Source organism: Muntiacus reevesi, chromosome 8, assembly GCF_963930625.1.
Source record: "Muntiacus reevesi chromosome 8, mMunRee1.1, whole genome shotgun sequence".
NCBI lineage: Eukaryota > Metazoa > Chordata > Mammalia > Artiodactyla > Cervidae > Muntiacus > Muntiacus reevesi.
This window is the reverse complement of record NC_089256.1, coordinates 88,700,445-88,723,156: the sequence shown is the minus strand read 5'-3', so window position 1 is coordinate 88,723,156 and position 22,712 is coordinate 88,700,445. Positions and strand designations below refer to the sequence as shown.

The 22,712-nt window shown below is 35.8% G+C and overlaps 1 protein-coding gene across 1 annotated transcript in view; it reads right to left on the bottom strand.

The window, feature by feature from the left end:
- The window catches only part of DHX36 (DEAH-box helicase 36), a 42,960-nt gene that overhangs the window by 901 nt on the left and 19,347 nt on the right, over positions 1-22,712 (bottom strand). The window contains exons 13-24 of the mRNA XM_065942323.1: positions 20,086-20,141; positions 18,025-18,089; positions 17,143-17,286; positions 14,865-14,982; positions 13,833-13,931; positions 9,400-9,573; positions 9,172-9,258; positions 8,143-8,226; positions 5,484-5,583; positions 5,299-5,389; positions 2,488-2,608; positions 69-221 (exon numbers count right to left, since the gene is read on the bottom strand). Of these exons, the coding sequence (XP_065798395.1) occupies positions 69-221; positions 2,488-2,608; positions 5,299-5,389; positions 5,484-5,583; positions 8,143-8,226; positions 9,172-9,258; positions 9,400-9,573; positions 13,833-13,931; positions 14,865-14,982; positions 17,143-17,286; positions 18,025-18,089; positions 20,086-20,141 (1,292 nt within the window). The remainder of the gene's footprint in view (positions 1-68; positions 222-2,487; positions 2,609-5,298; positions 5,390-5,483; positions 5,584-8,142; positions 8,227-9,171; positions 9,259-9,399; positions 9,574-13,832; positions 13,932-14,864; positions 14,983-17,142; positions 17,287-18,024; positions 18,090-20,085; positions 20,142-22,712) is intronic.

Below are 22,712 nucleotides of genomic sequence, written 5' to 3'. Positions count from 1 at the left end.
AGATAAAAACACAACACTATATACAAACTTGCATGCAGAATCAAAGACAATCATGTCAAATCAGTCACCTTAACAAGATGGGCAATTCTTGCTGGAGACTGAAAGATTATCCACTCATCTACAGCAATGGTTTCCTGATCATTATCTTTCTGGATGGATATATCACCTCCAAAGAACAAGAGACAGTATGGGGAAACTTCTGTGCAGTCATACAAGTATATCTATAAAGAAAATTAAGGCAAGTTAATATAGTTAAGTAGTTGGAAAGGATTATTGTCACATTAATGCAGTAAAATCACTAGTATCAATTAGTGTTTTTCTTCTAAAACAGGTATTATTATTATCCTGTCAGTGTAATTACAGACTAATTAAAAAAAATATAATTTTAAACAAGTCATTTTTCATTACTTCAGACTACAAAGGAGTTTTATATTTTTGTTTCGATTCAACCAATAAAACTATTCTGGAAACAAAGTATTTTTCTAAGTGATAAAACCAAAACAATAATGTAGCTGAAGCTCTTTTTATTTATATATTAACAAAATTCCCACTTAATATTCTGACCAGTATTTATAAGTTATATTGACAAGGCAATAAAATTCTTCATACACTGTGAACTCCTATATACCATAAAATGTCAGTATTTCTTGAAAAATAGGCTCTGAAAGAAAATTATGAAAATCAAATAACCTATTAATTAAAATAGAAAGATCGATCAAAACAGATCTGCAGACATTAAAACTACAGGTTATTTGCTTGAGGACATTGTAAGTCTTATTGGAAAAAAAATTTCTTTTAGGCAATTCCTTAACAAACTTAGGAATAAAACTACCAGATCACCCAGCAATCCCACTACTGGGCATATAACCTGAGAAAACTACAATTCAAAAAGACACATCCACCCCAATGTTCATTGCAGCACTGTTCACAACAGCTAGGACAAAGCAACTCAGATGTCCATCCACAGATAAGTGGATAAAGAAGTTGTGGTACATACATACAATGGGATAAGACTCAGTCATGATGCTAAACATCACTCATTATCAGAGAAATGCAAATCAAAACCACAATGAGGTACCATTACACGCCAGTCAGGATGGCTGCTATCCAAAAGTCTACAAGCAATAAATGCTGGAGAGGGTGTGGAGAAAAGGGAACCCTCTTACACTGTTGGTGGGAATGCAAACTAGTACAGCCACTATGGAAAACAGTGTGGAGATTTCTTAAAAAACTGGAAATAGAACTGCCATATGACCCAGCAATCCCACTGCTGGGCATACACACTGAGGAAACCAGATCTGAAAGAGACACGTGCACCCCAATGTTCATCGCAGCACTGTTTATAATAGCCAGGACATGGAAGCAACCTAGATGCCTATCAGCAGATGAATGGATAAGAAAGCTGTGGTACATATACACCATTGAATATTACTCAGCCATTAAAAAGAATACATTTGAATCAGTTCTAATGTGATGGATGAAACTGGAGCCCATTATACAGAGTGAAGTAAGCCAGAAAGATAAAGACCAATACAGTATACTAACACATATATACGGAATTTAGAAAGACAGTAACGATAACCCTATATGCAAAACAGAAGAGACACAGATATACAGAACAGACTTTTGGACTCTGTGGGAGAAGGCGAGGGTGGGATGTTTTGAGAGAACAGCATTGAAACATGTATATTATCAAGGGTGAAAGAGATCACCAGCTCAGGTTGGCTACATGAGACAAGTGCTCGGGGCTGGTGAATTGGGAAGACCCAGAGGGATGGGGTGGGGAGGGAGGCGGGAGGGGGATCGGGATGGGGAATACATGTAAATCCATGGCTGATTCATGTCAATGTACGGAAAAACCACTACAATACTGTAAAGTAATTAGCCTCCAACTAATAAAAATAAATGGGAAAAAAAAAAAAGACTTAGTCATAATAAGGAATGAATTTGAGTCAACTGTGGTAAGGTGGATGAACTGAGAGCCTGTTACACAGAATGAAGGAAGTCAAAAAGAGAAAAACAAACATCATATATTAATGCATATATACGGAATCTAAAAAAAAAGCACTGATGCACCTATTTACGGAGAAGAAATGGAGATGCAGATGTAGAGAACAGACTTGTGGACACAGTGGGGGAAAGAGCGACCAGGACAAACTGAGAAAGTAGCACTGACATATACACCCTGCCAAGGATAAAACAGCTAACTGGTGGGGAGCTGCTTGCTACAGAAAACAGCGAGCCCAGCCCGGTGCACTGTGATGCCCTAGAGGGATGGAACGGGGAGAGGGGGTATATATGCATAATTACAGGTGATTTACGCTGATGTACGGCAGAGACCACCAAACACTGTAAAGCAATTATCCTCCAATTAAAAGAAAGTATTTTAAAGAAAACAAGTTTTGTTTGTAATTATGAAAACTAAACAATTTTAAAAACACATGGATCTGTTATTCAGATCCATGGCTATTTTATACATTCACTTACACTACTTGTCCTCATCTTCAGGTGATAGATAAGCCAGTTGTAGTGAAACTCTGTTTGCTCCACATTAACAGATTTAGGATGAATAGCAACTACTCCATCAGTTTTTGTGTAAACTTTCACCCTTTAAAAAAAGTTAAAATGTAGTTTAAAAAAAAAAAACACAACACTCTGGAGACTTCAAACCATCCCAGATTCAAAAGAAACTCCACAGATGAGTTTAGCTTATTTCTGCATTATATATTTCCAAACTTATATTTAAGGAAAGAGAATTTTTATTTTAATAAGACATGGAAAAGTATCAGATAAATATGAACACTCTAAATCATAAAACAAATCCTCTTATAGGTATAATTACTCAACATATTAGAAAAGTGACAAAATATTCCCTAATTATGTTAATATATACACCATTAAAAGACAAAGAATGAAATAAATACCTGAGAGAATTCTAAGTGAATCAGACCAACAGAATAGTCTGTACATTTTACTGTAAATCATGATACTGAGAAACCATGATACTGTTAAACCGCCCTCCATTTACAGAATAAATGAAATGATCAATTAAAAAAAAAATCCACAGGTTACATACCCAGACAAGTAAAATTAAAAACCGGAGAATTCTGTTTAAAACATAGTTCTGATTTTTAAAAACCTATTTTAAAATATGTTTTAAATGGCCTCACATTCACTGAACCCTCCAGCCCCATTTCAAAACAGGAATATTTGGAATAAACATACACAGCTCCAGTACAGTCTCTCCATTCTTAGGGGGTCTTTCCTTTGACAGTTAAGGATTTCACCTCAATTTGTAGGAGTCTTTAGTTAATATTATTCAACAGGGAGATATGAGATAGTATTTTTATATAGCCATTGGTAATTATATTATAAAGGGATAATCCATTAATCTTTCCTCTGTTTTTGAGGGTATCTTTTTAATGGTTTTAGGGATCCATAAAATCATCAATCATAGTCATGAACCATTATTTAGAATAAAATCGATTTCCTCACCACACAGTCAATTTAGCCAATGTCATCCTGTAACCCTACATCACTAGAGCAGCAGGATTTGGCAAACTTTTTCTATATGGGACCAGTGACAAAGTATTTTAGGCTTTGGGAGCATTCTGTCACAACTACTCAACTCTGCTAATGTAGCTAGTAAGCAGGCGGAGAATAGGCGTGGCTGTGTTTCAACAAAAATTTACAAAGATGTTTTTCAGCCAGTATGCCAAGATATGCTGACCCCTGCACGTTTTATAAAACAAAGCATCAATCCAAAGAGAGCTATTGATACATTTTCTTCATAAAGTCTTCCCAGGATGGCAGAGGGATATACAAAATGTATTTCAAATATTTAAGCTACCTGTAACATGTTAAGCTACCTGTACATTTTAGGGATATATATGAAGAAGAATTTGAAAAAGTACTGAAGTCAAAAAATACTCAGATCACTTAAAATGTAAATAATCCAATCACAAAGATCAACATTCATGTTACCCTATTCTCAGGTACAACATTATAGATTTCTCAACATCTGCATTCTTGACTACTGAATTCCTTGTTATGGGGGACTTGTGCATTGTGGAACGCTTAACAGCACCCCTGGCCTCCATGCACTAGATGCCAGTAACACATACGTCTCCAGTTACAAAACCACAACGTCTGCAGAAACTGTCAAATATCCCTGGGAAGGGAAGATTACCCATGCTGAGAACCACTGCACTAGAACAACGACTGCACTTGAGGCTATCTTTGAGGTCTATATTTTTTCATGTGTATAGAACAACCAACTCTTTCACCTAACATTAGTTCAAATATTTTATGCCAATATACAATGATTTTTTTTACACCTAACAGAAATGCCATACAATATGGTCTTATAAAACCATAATTTTCCCACTGCTACTAGACATCTATATTGCTTACAATATACTTTGCAAAAAACATTTGGAATGACTTTCTTAGAACATATTAAACCACTGGGCCAGTGACTATTTTAATGACTGCTGATACCTAATATTCAAGTGTCTTCCAAAAGTCTGACATCAACTCACATACTGCAAGCCATAGGTGACTTTCAGTTTCTCTTTTTTCTTCACCAGAATGAGTGAGCTTACTGGGCAAAAATATGCCTTATTGTTGTCTCCAATTACTACTGAGGCTGACTCTCTTTGGACCTATATTTAAAGCTATACTTTATTTCTCAAAATAGGTAAAACCCTCACAATTTCATCCGAAGAGCTAAAGTACAAGATTATCTGTTTCATGAGAGAGGAAAAAAAAAAAAATCCTGAAACACAATCTACTCCAAACCAAGTTCCACCGAGACACTGCTTTTTAACATCTGGCTTACTATCCTCATGTTTATGCGCTTAGTAGTTCAGTTGTGCCTGACTCTGTGACCCCATGGACTGTACCCACCAGGCTCCTCTGTCCATGGGATTCTCCAGGCAAGAACACTGGAGTGGGCTGCCATGCCCTCTTCAGGGATCTTCCCAACCCAGGGATCAAACCCAGGTCTCCCCACATTGCAGGAGGATTCTTGACCATCTGAGCCACCAGTGAAACACATGTACACTGGCATTACTAATATTCTTTGTGAATACTGGGTGACAAAGGAAAAGACTCCGGGATGTGCAGTGAGGAACAGTGGTATCTACCGAAAACAGTTTTCCTTCCCTTAAATAGCCAAAGTAAAGAACAGGGTCCTATTACAAGTAAGAACAAATGCACAAGACAAGCCGTGTTGTGGTAGATGGTTTCAAAAGTTTGAGAGAACTGTAAGTAATTATAATGATCTTCAATGCTTACATTTTTCTTTTTTTACCCAAATTTAGTCGGATTTTAGCAACTTTGGGATATAAACCAGCACAGATGACAGCTTTAATTATCTTCTCATTATCTATTCGGGGTGAGAAGGTAGAGAAAAAAAAAAGTAAACTACTGATACAACTGACAACAGCAGCAAGTTATTTACACTGTATTTCCTGCTGTACCTGAATTTATATTAGACTCTGGATCTTGAGGATTTCTACTGCTTACAAATCCAGCTCCAAGAAGATGCTCAGCAAACTGCCCTTTCATGCTATGCAGCATCTAGGGAGCAATAGTAACAAACAGAACTAGAATACCTTTCACACAGATCTACAGGGGTTATAAAGTGTGCACTCATAAACAAATTTCATGGTGCGCTTTGCCTGCTTTACAAAATACTCTTGCAAAAATGTGATGTTTTGCAGCAGGGGATAGTTAACTACAAATTTATAAAAATCTGTTTATGTCAACAAGGTTTTATTGAAACGAAACCACACCCATTTGTCTACGTATTATCTTTGGCTGCTTTTGCATTACAATGGCAAAGATGAGCAGCTGCCACGGAAATCATGTGTATATTAAGTTGAAAATATTTATTGTCCGATCTTCTATACATGCCTGCTATAGGGAGTAACAACTGATGTTTAAGAATTCTTTTATTCAGCAAAAAGACTAATTTCCAAAATGGCTCTCCATCCCATATTGGGGGGGGGGGGGGGGAATACAGAAAAGCATACAGTAAAATAACATTCACATATGTATTACTGAGAACTACCATTACATCCTGGTTCAAAAGTTTAAGGCCTGTTTCCTGTTTTTAAGAAAATGACCATGAGTAAAATAACATATGATTTGTTATAAAAAGCATTCAAATAATATAGCAAAGTACAAAAGACTTCCCTAATCTCAATACCATCAGAAATATCATTAAGTCAACAATATTGCAGATACTCATCAGAATTGGACAAAAATGCCATCTTAACTGCGATAACAGTACAGAAGCTGTTTTAATAAAAGCATTTACCCTTAGTTCAATTTAAGGCAATTAAACAGAAATAAAACTGAATTAGATGAATGTAACATTTTTATAATCATAAGAGATATTTAATAAAGAAGTCTGTGAGCTTAAAATAGATTATGAAATACAGTTATTAAAAAAAAAATCACTTATTTATTTGGCTGCGCCAGGTCTTAGTCATGGTATGCAGGATCTTGCTGTTGTGGTATGTGGGGTCTAGTTCCCTGACCAAGGATTGAACCTGGATCCCCTGCATTGGGAGCTCAGAGTCTTAACCAATGGACTGCCAGGGAAGTCCCAAGTCATTTTTAAATGTATATCCTTTCTACGAATTGTGTGACTTTAGTTTTCCTACCTAATTTCTCTTACAAGTGAATCTCCAGGCCACCTCCTGATTTCTCTCACCATTATTTTATACTGTTCAGGACAATACTGTTTTTTATTTTTCTATATCCATAATTCTCAATACCATTTTGCATTTTCCCATTTTTAAATAATTTCAATGTATACTCAGCATGTATTCTCCATTCCTAAATTCTTTTTGATTCACCTCTTAATACGCAGCATTTTACTCTCAGTAAGTTTTTCAAGGTCAGCTCATGAGTGTCTATTTCAAGTGCTTTCTTGAATGCCTGTCATTTTTCTTTATATTTGAATTAACATCTTGACAGGATATAGTATTCTCAAATAACACTGGATTTAGCTATCTTTTCATACTCTAGTTCACTTCATTGTTTTTCTACTCAAGGGACATGTTCTTACCTATATCTCTGAATACATATTCAATCACTCCTGGATTTTCTATGAAGAGACACCTGTTACCTTCATGATAGATCAATGCTGTCCTCCTGTCTGAGTTTTTTACTTGTTGCTTTATTTTTTTCTTTCATGGCTGCATCTACAGGCTGTGGTTATCTCAAGCCTTCCTTTTAGATAATATTTTGTTTTAAAAGGTTGCCCATTTTGTTCCTTATGATACTATGGCCTTCAATTTGTCTTCTTGGCTCAGCAATCTTTTCATTCCTTTTACTGGTTTATCTTCTTTTCTTTTATTGAAACTGCATTCTTCAACTGTTTCTAACTATGAAACAATTGTATTTTCTGCTGAGATATGCCAGGTTCCCTTCTTTTATCCATTGGCTATAGAATCTTTCACAATTTGTCATTACCCTTCTTTTAATTCTGTTAATGTTTGGGCACATTTAATTAAATATGCTGGGTTCTGGATTCTTTACCCCCTTGTAGATCTGCTAATTGTCCATTACCAGAGTTCATGCCACACAGCCTAAAAGGTGTGGATATTCCTACGCCTGCTGGCTTGAGATCACTTCTCTGGTTCAGTGCAGTGCCTGATGTTGCAGTTGCCTTACCTGTTTACTTTCTTCTGCTTCACAAATGTCTCCAATAGTGTTTTCTCACTATACTAAGTCAGTTCAGGATAAAAATACCTGTCTAAAGTTTAAAAAGAGATACTTGCCCTATTTGAGTTTAAAACAGATTTTAGGAGTATCAGTGAAAATTTTAGAACAAATCCTCAAAATGGCAACTAAAGGATGGGTGCAGAAAGAGTAAACGAGCTTCTGAGTTTTCCTGCCAAACTCTGGGCTTGTTTCTTCTCTTAGCCATTATTTTATTATGTTGTACATCTTTTTCTTGTGCTACTGCAGTTGATTTAATAAAGTCTTTTCTATGATTCTGTATGATTCAACTTCACAAGACAAACTCACAATTAACTTTTTGGTATAGATCTGACCATACAGAATGGATACATATATCCCCTAATCTAACATATATGAGAATTACTTCAAAACACTCATCATTACCTGCAATGTGTTTGAAGATAGAAAATATTCCCAGCAATAGTCTTTTTCGTATCTGAAACCACGTTGTTTAGCTTTTTCCCATCCCTAGGGGGCAAAGAAATAAAGTATTAATTTTATTCCCCAAAGCAAAGATTACTTACTAGTTTGTCTTTATTTTAGTAACAATGCTTACCTTCTGATTTTTAATTTTCTCTGTAAAAAAACCCAAATAATTTAAAAAATAACAAACTACAAAAACATGAACTCCCCATGATCCTAGTCATTAATAGGTAACCAAAACTGAATTTACAGACCTTTCTTTACACAAATAAGAGCAAGTTATAAAGTAATGTACTGTTCATTTTACATAAAACAGCACCATTCTGCACATGATGTACTAATCAAAAAGAACAACCTGTTAGACAAATTTCAATGCTATTATATATTTTCACCTTCACAAATATGTTTTGCTTTAAGTTAGAAAAGCAAGGAAGAGGGGGGAAAAATACTGAATTAGCTCAAAGGAACAACAAAAAAAATATATCAACAATCCCATAACAGGAAACTGAGTCTAGAACTACAATAAAAAGATGTTGTCTCCATACCCCAAATTACACTTAAATGTCGCAAAGATGGATGAGGCATGTTTATTCTCAGATAAGCCTGGCTGTAAGAGAAAATGTCTCTCTTTCTTGAAGAGTACACATGATTATGATCCTCTATCAAAATGTTAAATCTGAATACAGGTATAGTTTATTAATGAACAGGAAAGAACCTCCTATCATAAACGTGAATAAGACAAATATGGTAATGAGTAATAGCAAATAATGCTTTAAAATAAGTTGTTCACTTGTTCTGTTATCAAAACACAAAGAACAGACTTTCTTCCAAAAGGGTAAATGTAATAATGCGCTATCACAAAATTGGAAAGTGTATAATTTTTTTTCAAATATTCACCTAATTTTAAACATTTTCACTCACTAATTTAACTTATTCCTGTTAACTATAACACATATTTAAAAATTTAAATTTAAAACATGTCCATTTTACCTTAAATGCATTCACGACAGTCAGGTGGTCACTTTTAGTATCCTTTGCCAATTCCTTTCTTCTTGCATCTGCGACTTTTTCTTTTCCCTTAAAACAGATGAAGGCAGCTTAAATTTCTCTGAAGGTATACAAAGGAGAATGACATTCTAATAAAAAGTGTATCTAAGCAAATAACTACCCTGTGTTAAAAAAAAGAAAAACCTAGCTTTTTATTTGTATACTTCTTACCAGTGGAATCACAAAGGGATCTTTGAAGCTGAGACTAGCAGCAATGGTGAGTACTGGGTCTAAGCAACAGAACAGAGCTCCAAAAAGAATCATTTTCCCAATGTGTGGCTCAACTGGTAATCGTGCCAAGTGAACTCCAAGAGGTGTCAATTCTTCTTGTTTATCCAAAGCATTCTGTGAAGTAAGAGTTTATGTTTAAAACAGACATTGTAAAGCATCATATTTTAGTTTGCTTAAAAAAAAAAGTAACAGTCCACTCATGTCCAAATGCCCTTATACTGTTCAGCTTTAGTTCTCATCATTAAAATATTAGTTTTGAGGTCAGCAAAGGTTAGAAACTGATTTAAACAAAAATAAAATTAACTCACAATTCAGCTTTACTATAAATGTTAGAAGAAAAATGAGAAATAACGTATTAGCCAGGATTCAATAAGATAAAGAAAAGCTGCCTAAAGACACTGACAAAAGAATTACAAAATTCTTTTACAAAAGAGTCACAAAAATTACAAGTCCAGTAATTGGGGACAGAAAGAAGTCTAGAGAGGTGAACAACACTGGAGCATCTTTTCCCAGAGGAGGCAACATAAATCCTCTCTGCAGGAAATTATCACCCCAAGTTCCAAGTTTTCATCCACAAAGATCTCTGTAAACACAATGTCCAGTACACATTCAAAATGACAAAATCTGAACAACAACAAAAATAGCAAAAGATAAAACTCATATTGCTCCTCCAACCCACTGGTAGTCTGTTACAGGGGCAGGGGAACTAGAGGCACAAACTAATGGACTGTGTACCGTACAACACAGGGAACATAGCCAATATTGAGATCTACTAAAAGTTATGAGAGAAATTGCCTTCATCTTACAAAAACTCTTTCAGAGAGTAGGAAAAACAACTTTTAAGCCTGTTCTCTGAGTTTAGCATAATCTTGGTACCTGCTTGACAGGGACGTCTGGAGGAAGGGAAACTAAATTACCTTATACATGAGAAACTTAAAACAATGGCAAACTGAATCACAGCAAGTTAGGTTTCTTTCAGGAATGAGAGTTGGTTTAATATTTGAAAAACTGATGTAATTCAATACATTACAAATTAAACATAAAAAGCAGCATAACTGGATAATCTCATTAGAGGAAATAAAGCTTTTTGATAAAAACATACATAATAAAATTATCCATGCATAATAAAAATCGAATAAACTAAGAATAGAAACTTCCTTGAGTTTCTACAAAAAAATCTTCAAAGAACATGATCAATGAAATTATTGATAGCTTTTCCTTTGAGAATAAGAACATAAGAATGCATACTATCATATCACTTCTGCACAATATTGTACCAAGGATCCTGGATGACAGCTGGAAATAAAATTTTAATTATTTACAGATGTGATTGTATGCAAAAAAAATCTAGATACAGTTATCAGAATAAGTGGGTTTCACAGCATTAATGAAAACAAGGTCAACACTCAAAACCAACTTGATTTCTGTATAGCAGACACACAAGAAAATGCAAAATTTTTGAAGTTCGAATAGAATCCAAAAATACCACTAGTCAAGACATCAATCTGTATGATACACAGAAAATGCTGAAATACCAAGAGATTAAATAACTAAATCAATGGGAAAGAGCATGTTCTTGCTTGGTTAAGACTCAATATTGTAATTAAGACAGTGTGATACCAGCTCAAGAAAAATACATATCAACAGAATAAAGCAGAGCCTACAAATAGACAAACCCATAGACATTTGATTGATGACAACAGTGCAGAACAAAGAGAAGAAAAAGGATAAACTTTTTTCTAACAGTTTCAGTCAACTGTTCCACATATCTAAAAACTGATTCTTATCTCACCTACACACACACACACATCAATTGCACATGGATTCTATTTCTAAGTCTGAAGAAGAAAAACTGAAAACAGTATTATCACCATGACTCCAAGGTAGATAAAGACTCATAAAGCGGTAACAATAAAGAAAAAACTGATATATATTTCACATTAAAATTAGGAATTTATTCATCAAAACACTAGTAAAAAGTGATAAGGTAAAAATACAGACATATGCAATACACAACTGACAAAAGGCTCAGATCAACAGAACACAAAAAGTATATATAATGACCTCCTATGACATAACAGAAAAACTGGCACCAAAAATTTACAAATGAGACTACACAATTTCATTACCAGCGTATGTAATTGCTTCAAGTTGGAAATAAGCAAAATGCCTTTCGGGCTTCCCAGGTAAAGTGTGAGTGTTAGTCGCACAGTTGTGCTGGACACAATCCCATGGGCCCCGTCAGGCTCCTCTATGGAATTCTCCAGTAAGGAACACTGGAGTGGGTAGCCATTCCCTTCTCTAAGAGATCTTCCTGATCCAGGGATCAGACCTGGGTCTCCTGCACGGAAGGCAGATTCTTTACCATATGAGCCACCGGAAGCCCCAGGTGGCTAAGTGGTGAAGAATTCACCTGCCAATGCAGGAGATGCAGGTTCAGTCCCCTGGAGAAGGGAAATGGCAAGCCACTCCAGTATTCCTTCCTGGGAAAACCCAGGGACAGAGGAGCCTGGTGGTCTACACTCCATGGGGTCACAAAAGTGGCGGACACAACTTAGCGATTAAACAACAACCAAAAATACCTTTCAGTAGCCATACAAAGAAATGAAAATGAATGAACTATTTACAGCTAAAAGCAGTAATGCACATGAATTTCACAGTGTTCACTGCAAGAATTCAGAACCCCATTCTTCCAAAAGTGCCAACATCCTATGTGGATTTCTGTAAAGTTTATAAAGGATCAAATTAAATCGAGCTCTTTATAGAGATGTATTGTGGTTGGTAAAATCATCAAGAAAAGCAAGAGACTACCATTAAAGAGTTATGATAGATGTTATTTATGAGACTCAGGGAGTGATGGGAGAGGGTAGGCAGTGGCCTTTTAGTATCCCAGAGATGTTCTTAACTTCTTGACATGAATAAAAATAACAGTGGTCACTTTGTGTAATAAATCATTAAGCTGGATGGTTTTTGTTTTGCTCTTTTATCCTGGATAGGCCTTCTGCATTGCACAATAAAAGATTTTTCAAAATGCAGGCTTCAGACCCTACTGTTGGAAAGGGTGTCCCAGGCCTTTTCACAATTTTGTTGCCTGCAATGGCTCAGTAAAGACTGGTGCTTAAATTCAGTCAGGAGAAAGGAAGTCACCCCACTCTGGCTTCAGACTCCAGCTGTCCTCTGGTCATTTGTCTCTACCACAATTAAGTTGATTCTCTGATCACCACCTAGCTCTCTATTGCTATGTTCTATTAGAGAAAAATCTGGAGGGGAAGACTTTAATTTTAAAGTCAGTAAAACCACACTGTTCCCTAAAATATCAGCAATCTCACTAATCCCAAATTCAAACAAAAGTGGTCAGATCAGTTACAATACTTTTCATTTAAACGACTTATTACTCACAAGTTTATTTCAATGTTTTCATATGGACCAAATTCTCAAAACTATCTACACGGATGGCTCAAAAAAAAAAAATTAAATATGTAAAATACACCCAGCAGCATCCTCTAACCCACCACTAATCAACAGAACTTGCAGCACTGACGGAACGTCATTTCTGCACTGTTCATGCAGTAACTACTGGCCCCATGTGACTATTCAACTTCTAAAATGTGTGAGTATGACCAAGATACTGAATTTGTAATTTAATTCAAAACTTCAATAGTCACCTGTGGCTAGTGGACACTGAGCTGGACGGCACAGCTCTGTTCTGTCTCTACTCTGGGCACTCACTCACAGCCAGTCGTGGGCGGCTTCTCAACGTGGCCTTGTGTAGGGACGGCTACCAACTAAGTGGGCACCCGAGACAAGGAAGCCTGTTCCTCAAGACACTGCCGTCATAAAATAAACTAAGGCAAAAGCTGTTAAGGAAAACAATGATAGGTAGCGGGATCTATTCTGGGAGTCACCTGCTAGCGTTCCTTCAAAAACAGAAGAGCTGCCTTTATAAGATGTCCATACTGTCATTGAGTTGCTTAGATCTGACAAAGCTATAAAAAACTATGAAAATCAGAAAGAACAGGATACAGCGACCAAATTCCTTTCAAGAATACAAGTGAAGAGGATCAAAACAGGAAACTGAAAGATTCGAAAGTTTTAAAAGATTGAAATGGAAAGATATCAAAATTTTTATGTAATTTTAAGTCATTCCTACAATGAAAAAACTTGTGTGGAAAGAGCCCAGTATGATAAGAAAATCACAACAGTATCATTTTATAACTTATTTCATACTTAAAGCTGAACAGTCAAATAGTGAATCAATTAGGTCCTGCACACTCATTGGCCTACTTTGCAGTAATCAAGGGTAAATTTTGTAATTAGCTTGCTTTACTTAAACACTCTAAGTTAGAATTTATTGAAAAACAAAACAAATTTACCAGTTCCATCAGGTGTTTTATGGAGAGTAACACTGCTTCATTCGATGGCGGATCCATTAGCCTACTAAGAAAGTAAGCAATTCCACCTAGTCTTAAAATCTGAGGGGAGACAAATATGTAAGTAAACATGTCATATATGGACACAGTTTATTCTTCCCCGTGTCACTAAAGCATCAAACCTATACACAATTTCCCAGTTAGTTATTTTACCAGAATAAGTTACAATTATGTTTGTGATTCTAAATGTTTAAAGGCCAACATACTACTTTCAACACCCAGTAACTCTATTAATGAGAAAAGTAACTGGTTAAAATCTCAACAAGTTGATTACTGATTATCATCGAAATGAGGTGGCTAATTTTATCAAATATATGATGCTAAAAAAAAAGGGTAAGTAGTTTATAATGAGGGAATCTTAAGATGTAGTGACAGTACCTAAGATTTACTGAACAATTCCCATGTGCCAGGCACTGTTCTAAGAGTTTCACGAAGTTAATTTAAATAACTTGCCTAATATAAAAGAACTAGCTTGCCACAGGACTTGGGATTCAATCCCAGATAGTCTGGCTCTAGAGCAGTATGTAATTAAAAACTGTTTAATATACACATGACAGAAACTTAAAAACAGTTTACAGTTTATCAATTTTGAACTGCATGGGTTCATGTCTATGCAGATTTTTTTTTTCAATAAATATAGTACTTGCATTTTCATTTTACAGACCTTTAAATTAACTAAGTGCAGGGAAAGTCTGTGTTCAATCAGCAAGCATAACATGTAGAATGAACAGAACTAGGGTCTGAGTCCCGATTCTAACCAAGCTGTTTCAGTGGCCCACCTTGGGTGAGTCCTTTTCTGAGGCAGAGAAGGGATAACTGGCAAGCCAACCCTCAGGCTGCTCAGGGGTTAAACTGTACTAACACAAAAACAAATGGTGGTCTAAATTCTTTCTGGCAGATTAATATATTACTTTCCTCTATAAAACATATGGAAAACTAGAACCTTATTTAATTTAATTCTCCCACTTAATTTACCTTTATCTGTAAACAAAGTTCTTCCAAAGGCGTTCTTAAAATTTCTGGCAGTTGATAGTCATCTAGAAGGCTTGCTCTAAGACCGTTATATAGATGATAGCAATGACCAGGTTGAACTCTTTAAAAAGAAAAAAAAAAAACCAACAACAAGGTGGGGGGGGGGGGTGGGGGTAAGTATTATCAGTGACTTTTTCGAATTCCAGAGAAAAGAAAAGGCAGGGAGAGCAGTCAATATTTATTTCTTACAAGCCACATCATAACTAATTTACTTGTTACTTCATTGTTATTCATATATTCCTTTTCCTCATCTGTTCTGAATAAGCTTAAATCCACTAATCCTAAATCCTAGTTCTAAAAAAGACAAGCTTCCCTCCTACCAATAATTTGGTTACCTATTTCTTACAGATTCCAGACTGGGAGACACACAATCAATATACACAGGTTAATCTCTTGGGCCTTGTGAGCGTCTTCTGTAACAAACCCTGTATTACGCCAGCCCGTCTGTATTATTTTAAAAGCTCTTAGGTATGTGCTATCTAGTGAGCTCTCAGAGAGATGTTGGCTTATCTGGTGGCTCAGAGGACCCATTATCTACAGGATCTCCACCAAGGACCACATAATAAATACAGTTTGCACTGGCCTTCAAAATAATTATCAATCTTAATTAGCTTTGCTAAAGGAAATTTTATGACAGAGTCCGCAAAGGACTATTTTCCATTTGAATTAAAATACTATATATATATATAGAAAAGCTGAATCATTGTGCAGTACACCAGAAACTAAAGCAACATTGTAAAGCAGCTATATTTCAATTAAAGACAAAGCATCAACAAAAACACTGCAGTTCCAAATTAACTTTCAGCAGGTTAGTGGGGATGAAGAATTCTATAAAATGCAATACTTTACGTTTACTGACTGGTCTGCATGGGGAAACCCTAATCTTGCTAGGCTCCCAATCAAATTATCCCCTCTTAATAGAGTAGAAGGTACACTTCTTGGACTAAGTCAGGAGTATGACTCAAGAGCACCAACTGCACAACCCAATAAACTACCTGATGTAAATTATACTGGAATAATCTGCAAACATTATAACAAGTGAGTCACAGCTTTAAATATATAGTATAAACTTATTAAAATGCTGATAAATGGTCTGTCAAATTTTTTTTCAACTCTTCTTTCCTTACTTAAGCCACAATCTAAAAATTAAGGGAAATCTTTTTATTCTACATGTAAGAGGTAAAATAAAAACTCTTCAAACTCCAGACATGATTCTATCACTCATGAGTTATGGTGTAAAATACTCTGAAGTATGCATTAAAACAAGTAATAAGCGCAATTATTTGTGTTACAGGCAAATCTTTTCTCCGATCATTAAAACAGAGGTTTTGGACTCTGTTTTAATGAATAATGATCTGCCTACTAATGCAGAGGATAGAGGTTCAATCCCTGGATCGAAGAAGATCCCACAAGCTGCAGAAGAACTAAGCCCGAGCACAACTACTGAGACTGCACTCTAGAGCCGACATGCCACAGTTCCTGAACCCCGTGAGCCTAGAGCTTGTGCTCCCCAACAAGAGAAACCATCGCAATGAGAAGCGCATGCACTTCAGCGAAGAGCAGCTCTTGCTCACCACAAAAAAGACCATGGGCAACCAAAAAAAAAAGGTATTCCTATTTCTTATGCTATCACATAAGTGGGAAAAAGTACTTTCCTTGGTTAACTCATAGTGAAAAGCCAGTACAGCTGTGAAGTATAGTGATTAGGAGCCCAGGCTGTGGAACCAAACTATTTAAATTCAAATTCCTGGATCTGCTACTTCTAACACTGTGCGACTTTCGAGAGATGACTTAATTTCTCCATACCTTAGTTTCTTTACCCTCAAAATAGAGATAATAACCTACTTCATAGCATTGTGGGAAGGATTAAGCAAGTTAATGTGTATAGTGTCTAGAGGATGATCTGACACTCAAGTATTGTTAACAGCAATCATTATTAGTAATATGTTTTTTAAAAAAAGAAAAACACAATCACAGATAATATAGTTAATAAGATAAAGAATATTAACTTTAATTAACCAGACTGAGGAATTAGAGGTAGAAAAATCATAAAACAAAAAACCTGACATACTTTTTCCAAAACAACTATGATTAAAATGACTCCCCCATCTACAAACATGCTGCAGTAAGTTTTTAAAAAGATGAAAGGGAACTTCCTTAAATAAACTTGGCACACAACATTTTTGGCGTTGTTGTAAAGGCTTCGCAGGCGTGTGCTCACCTTCCAGCCCGGCCTTTCCTCTGCTTGGCGTTAGCTTTGCTAACCCACTCAGCAGACATCGTGCTTATGTTGTTCTGTGTGTCAAAGTGCGTCTCCTTTATTTTCCCTCCATCTATTACATACACTACATCATCAATGGTGATGCTGTTTGGAAACAAATACACAAAAATTGTTAAAAACACATCTAAAGCACATTAGCCTATACCAGATCTACGGATAGGGATCTTAAAACACTTTTTATTGAATCAACTAGATTTCAGTAGTTCAGGATTTTCACCACTCTTCCACATTGACAAATGGGGATCAGACACCACATCACAGGCGGTATCAGCGGCTTCAGCAGCAGCACACAGGGCCCTTTTTACAGGTCATGTGCACAATTCCTATCTGCCCTCAGTCCAACTTCACAGCTTGCCTGAGGACTTCTGTAACTAGCTCTGTGAGCCCTCCAGTGCCATGATTTAACACCAGCTTCTGCAGAACCATCTGCTGCAATGACTGTACTGGTATATTAGTACCTCCAATGGAATAATTTTAAAGAGCATATATAGATAGATAGATAGATAGATATAAAACTGATTACCAATCAATCAATCAATTCTATCAATTCTACTCCCAACCAGAAGTACTGACCTCAGTCCCCACGCTTCTTTAGGGAAGCTTTAAAACAATCACTTAAAAGCCTATTTCTGAGGAGGCTAAAACATTAGTATAGGTTTAAAAAAACAAAAACAAAAACCCATGTTCACTGCAACTAAATTAAAATAGGTTTAAAGAAATCACAAAGTATTTTGTAGAAAAAAAGACTAAGATATGTTAACTATTATGGTGCTCAAAACAAATGTAATCACTAGTAGTTCGTAATTAAAAAACAATTTTTACCTAGTCTCTGCAATGTTGGTAGCAATAACTATTTTCCGAACACCAGGAGGAGTTCTCTTAAACACCTGCAAGAATACATACATCAAAATCCCAAGAGTGAATTTCTGATACATCCATTCTTGCAATTAAAGTAATTACTTCAAGTACTGTTCACTTTTAGCAATTTTGTTCATTCACTGACATATGCATCTAATTATTTATAGATATAGTTATATCTTATGCATCATCTTCATTATCACAAAATTCCCTTTTGGTAAACCAAATCTCCCATAGATATCAAAACCCTATCACAAACAAGATTTCAAATCAAAGGTTATAATTTAAAGACTATTTTAATGTACAGATATTTACGTGGTATACAAAATTATTAATTTGATATTTAAATATGGTAACTTAAAGAAATTTTTAACAAATGCTGCAGAATGCAAACATTTTACTGTGCTGTCAAACTTTTTAAGGGAGAGGGACAGAAGTGTAAAGAATTATGAATTACTTAAAAACTATACAGATAAAAACAGGGCTTCCCAGGTGGCTCAGCGGTAAAGAATCTACCTGCTGATGGGGGATACACAAGAGATACAGGGTTTGATCCCTGGGAGGGGAGGATTCCCCTGGAGTAGAAAATGACAACCCACTCCAGTGTTCTTGTCTGGAAAATCCCATGGACAGAGGAACCTGGCGGACTACAGTCCACGGGGTGGCAAAGAGTCGGTCAGGACTGATTAACTGAGCACGACAGACACACAGCTGACAGCAACCAGCAAGGCACATGCCCGGTCACCAGAATGGACGCCAGCCAGCTACACCACGGTACACCAGCTGCTGCTGCTGCTAAGTCGCTTCAGTCGTGTCCGGCTCTGTGCGACCCCACAGACAGCAGCCCACCAGGCTCCCCCGTCCCTGGGATTCTCCAGGCAAGAACACTGGAGGGGGTTGCCATTTCCTTCTCCAGTGCATAAAGTGAAAAGAGAAAGTGAAGTCGCTCAGTCATGTCCGACTTTTAGCGACCCCATGGACTGTGGCCCACCAGGCTCCTCCGTCCCTGGGATTTTCCAGGCAGGAGCACTGGAGTGGGGTGCCACTGCCTTCTCCGTATACCAGCTACTGAGACTGAAACGGACTTTAAAAAAATCCCCTTCACATAATAAACCCTACGCCATGATGGTAAACACCACTTGGTTGAAAAGCAAAAAAAAAAGAAACCAGCATAAACTTGTCTCATTTATAAAAATGGCAATAAGAGAAAATGATGTTTGCCAGTCTAGTCACATATTCTCTAGTAAATTTTAACCTCAATATTTTACAGTTCGGGCATGAGCAATGGAAGTACTTCCACACCAGATACTTTTCTGTTCAGTCTGTGGGATCAAGAGCTCTGTCTTTCCTCTTCTCTTCCCTCAGACATGCACACTGTACCTACTCCAGCAAGCTGAGCCTTACTCAGAACTATCATACCAGCAGAGATAGTAAAAAGCTCTCAATTAAAAATATCTATATTATTTCTTACAAAGAGTGGAAAAATGGATCCATCTCATTCTACCAGGGCCTGTAAACACAGTAGAAAATGACCTTTCCTTTGGGAATGCACTGTTCATTCTAACTAGAGAGATCCCTCAATCTGACAAAGTCAAAACATCCAAAACCATAATTAATAATACATCACTGAAATCTCATGCCTACAAATGTACTAATTCTATTAAATAAAAATCTCAGTATCAAACTGTGTATGTCATAGATTATTCACTCCTAGGTTGAATTATTTTTATTGGTTTTCACATATCTTTTTATTTTATTCAGGAAACCCAAACAAGCTATTGATAAAAGCAACCTTTAAATGTTCCCCTAATGCTGATGCAACTAATGTGATTCGTAGATTACCCTCTTTTATGCAAATTTTTGTAGAGTCATTTCCTGAAGACTCATTTGCAAAGGTTCTCAAAGAAGTATTTTTTGTATGGATTACTATTTTAAAATGTGCCTTCAAAAATAAAAGAAAACAAAACATACAATAAGCAGTCCTTAAAGCTTGTCTCAGTTTGAGAGATAAATTTAACAACATACCTGTGTCTGGTTAACTGTAGGCATCAGAGAATGTAAAGGTATAATAATAAACTTGTCTGAAAATTAAGAAGAAAATTAAACTTTAAGATAAAAAGCTGCAGAAAATTCCATAAAAATTACATGGAACAATAAGTTCAGATGCTGAGTCACATTAGTTCTTAATTTATATTCCTATGTACAGTCAGACCAAGTATATACATTTTTATATTCTTAATATTTTTTCTGCAAATTCTAAATTCTTATATAATGCTGAAAAGTGGGTAGCAACCTTTTCAAATTATATAAAAAAAATACAAAACAAAACATTAACTCCATTCCCACCACTAACTAAAGATCAAAGGATTTTATTTAATATGGGTGAATACGTTTGTAGACTTTGGGTAATCCTACTTTAATCAAAGAAAATTTTAAAGCAAATTACTTATTAAATTCCCACATCCACTTAAAAATAATGAAATAGCACTGGTAAAATGTAGTATATTCCAAAAGTCACCCAAATTAAAAAATAATAATTTTTTAGGAATATAGGAAATTAAGTTTCAAAATGAAGTTGCTCAAGCCCATTCATGATTATCAGTCAGTTTGATATAGTACTGTAAAGGGAAGGAGAGAGTGTTACAGAAGCAAGGGTAAATTTCAGCCAGATACAGCTACCAAAGTGCAACCTAACTTAAATCTCTAACAAGAATGCCCAGAAGACCCTAGGTAGTTGTATTTTCCAAAAAAAAAAGAACTGCTGTTATTCAGGAGATACAGTGTTTCCCACAGCCTCTATGACCCTTCTAAACTGTAAAAAGCTGTTAAATAGTGCTTAACAAAGAATGCCTTCGACTACTTATCTCTGTGACACAGTATGAAATACATCCACTCTGACTTAATCAAGTTAATTAAACTGAATCAACCCTTCAGATATAACTTCCAGTTGGCAGGAAAACAGGATTAAAAGATGATCAAATGAAATGATACTATAAAGATTTTGACATCTCCAGAAAATAGAACCTAGTCTTTCCACCATGGGGAAAGAAGGGAAGATGGGAGTGATGTTCTAAAACTAAACGATTTATCAGTCTGACTTTTTCTACAGTCTGAGCAAGCTAGTTGTGAAAGATACTTTGGGGGGAAAAAATGGGAAAATCTGATTATGGACTGGGTTATCAGATGATGATAAAGATTAAGGATGTTTAATTTTTGAAAGATTTTCTTTAAAAGAAATTAAGCTGGTGGTTATACTTTGGCCACCTGATGCAAAGAACTGACTCACTAGAAAAGACCCTGATGTTGAGAAAGATTGAAGGCAGGAGGAGAAGGGGATGACAGAGGATGATATGGTTGGATGGCATCACCTACTCGATGGACTTGAGTTTGAGCAAGCTCCAGGTGTTTAGACAGGGAAGCTGGCATGCTGCAGTCCATGGGGTTGCAAAGAGTCAGACATGACTCAGACATGACTGAACTGAACTGAAGCTGGTGGTGGAATTATAATACTTCCATCCCCGACTATAATTAAATCAGGAAGCTAATGAAGTCAATTATAATAATCTTTAATATCACACCCTTTCCCTACTTCCTCCAAAATGATCTCTACATTTTCTTGGAAAATACATACACACTCACATTTTTAAAACTAAAAGTAGATCATATAATAGAGTTTATGATGGGGGAAGGAAAGGCCAAAGCTGGAAGGTTCAGCCAGAGAAGTATTTCTGTTTTAAAAAAATATATATGGTTGTATAGTTTAATCACAACCTATACTTTTTCTATACAGAAGTTACCAATGATGAGGAAAACATAAAGTAGTATTTCATTATAGAGAAGTCATGGTAATCAGACAAAAATATTTTTGCAGTGAGAGAACAGAAAATAATTTTAATTATAGTGAATGATTTGAGGGCATTACCATGATGGGATTTTAAAAGTATTTTAGCCAATAAAATTAGATCAAAATATTTTTCAGTGTTTTAAAAAAATAAAATGTATCAAAGCACGTCAACAGAGTAAGGCTAGGAAGCATATTCACAACTATTTAAAATACATTTAAATGGAATTTGCTTTGATTTTTACTAAAGTTAACAGTGACTCCAGAAAAAGCTATAACTTAATCTCACAGGAGAAAAATGTTTCAATGCATTTCTCTAATAAAACATAAGAGGTTGCATGTTTCAAAACATCCTATTAAACAATCAGATCATCTGAAAATTTTTTTTTTAAACTTCAGATATTCAAGTCACATTCTAACATCTGGCAGATCACATTCTATTTGGTGTGAGGATGCGATCTGGGTCTGCATTTTAAAAGAAGTGCCATGAGTGACTCTGTTGTACAGTTAGAGCTGAGAAATACTGGCTTAAGTGGAAAATTCAAACTTCTTTTCTGTCCAACTAAATGCAGAAGTGAGTGAAGAAACAAAAACCTCAGGTACCAAAGACTCAATTTTATTGGGCAAATTTAGGCAGAGAGGAGAACAGTCTCACCATAAAACTAAATAAGGAACTTCACTAGTATCTACCATCTTTATCTCTGACCCAGAACTTTGGGGGGGAGGGGAATCCAACTTTTGAAAAAACTCAACTTGGACTAATAAGCTCAAATGAAAGAAAATAACCAGGTTACACATAACTCAAGTACCA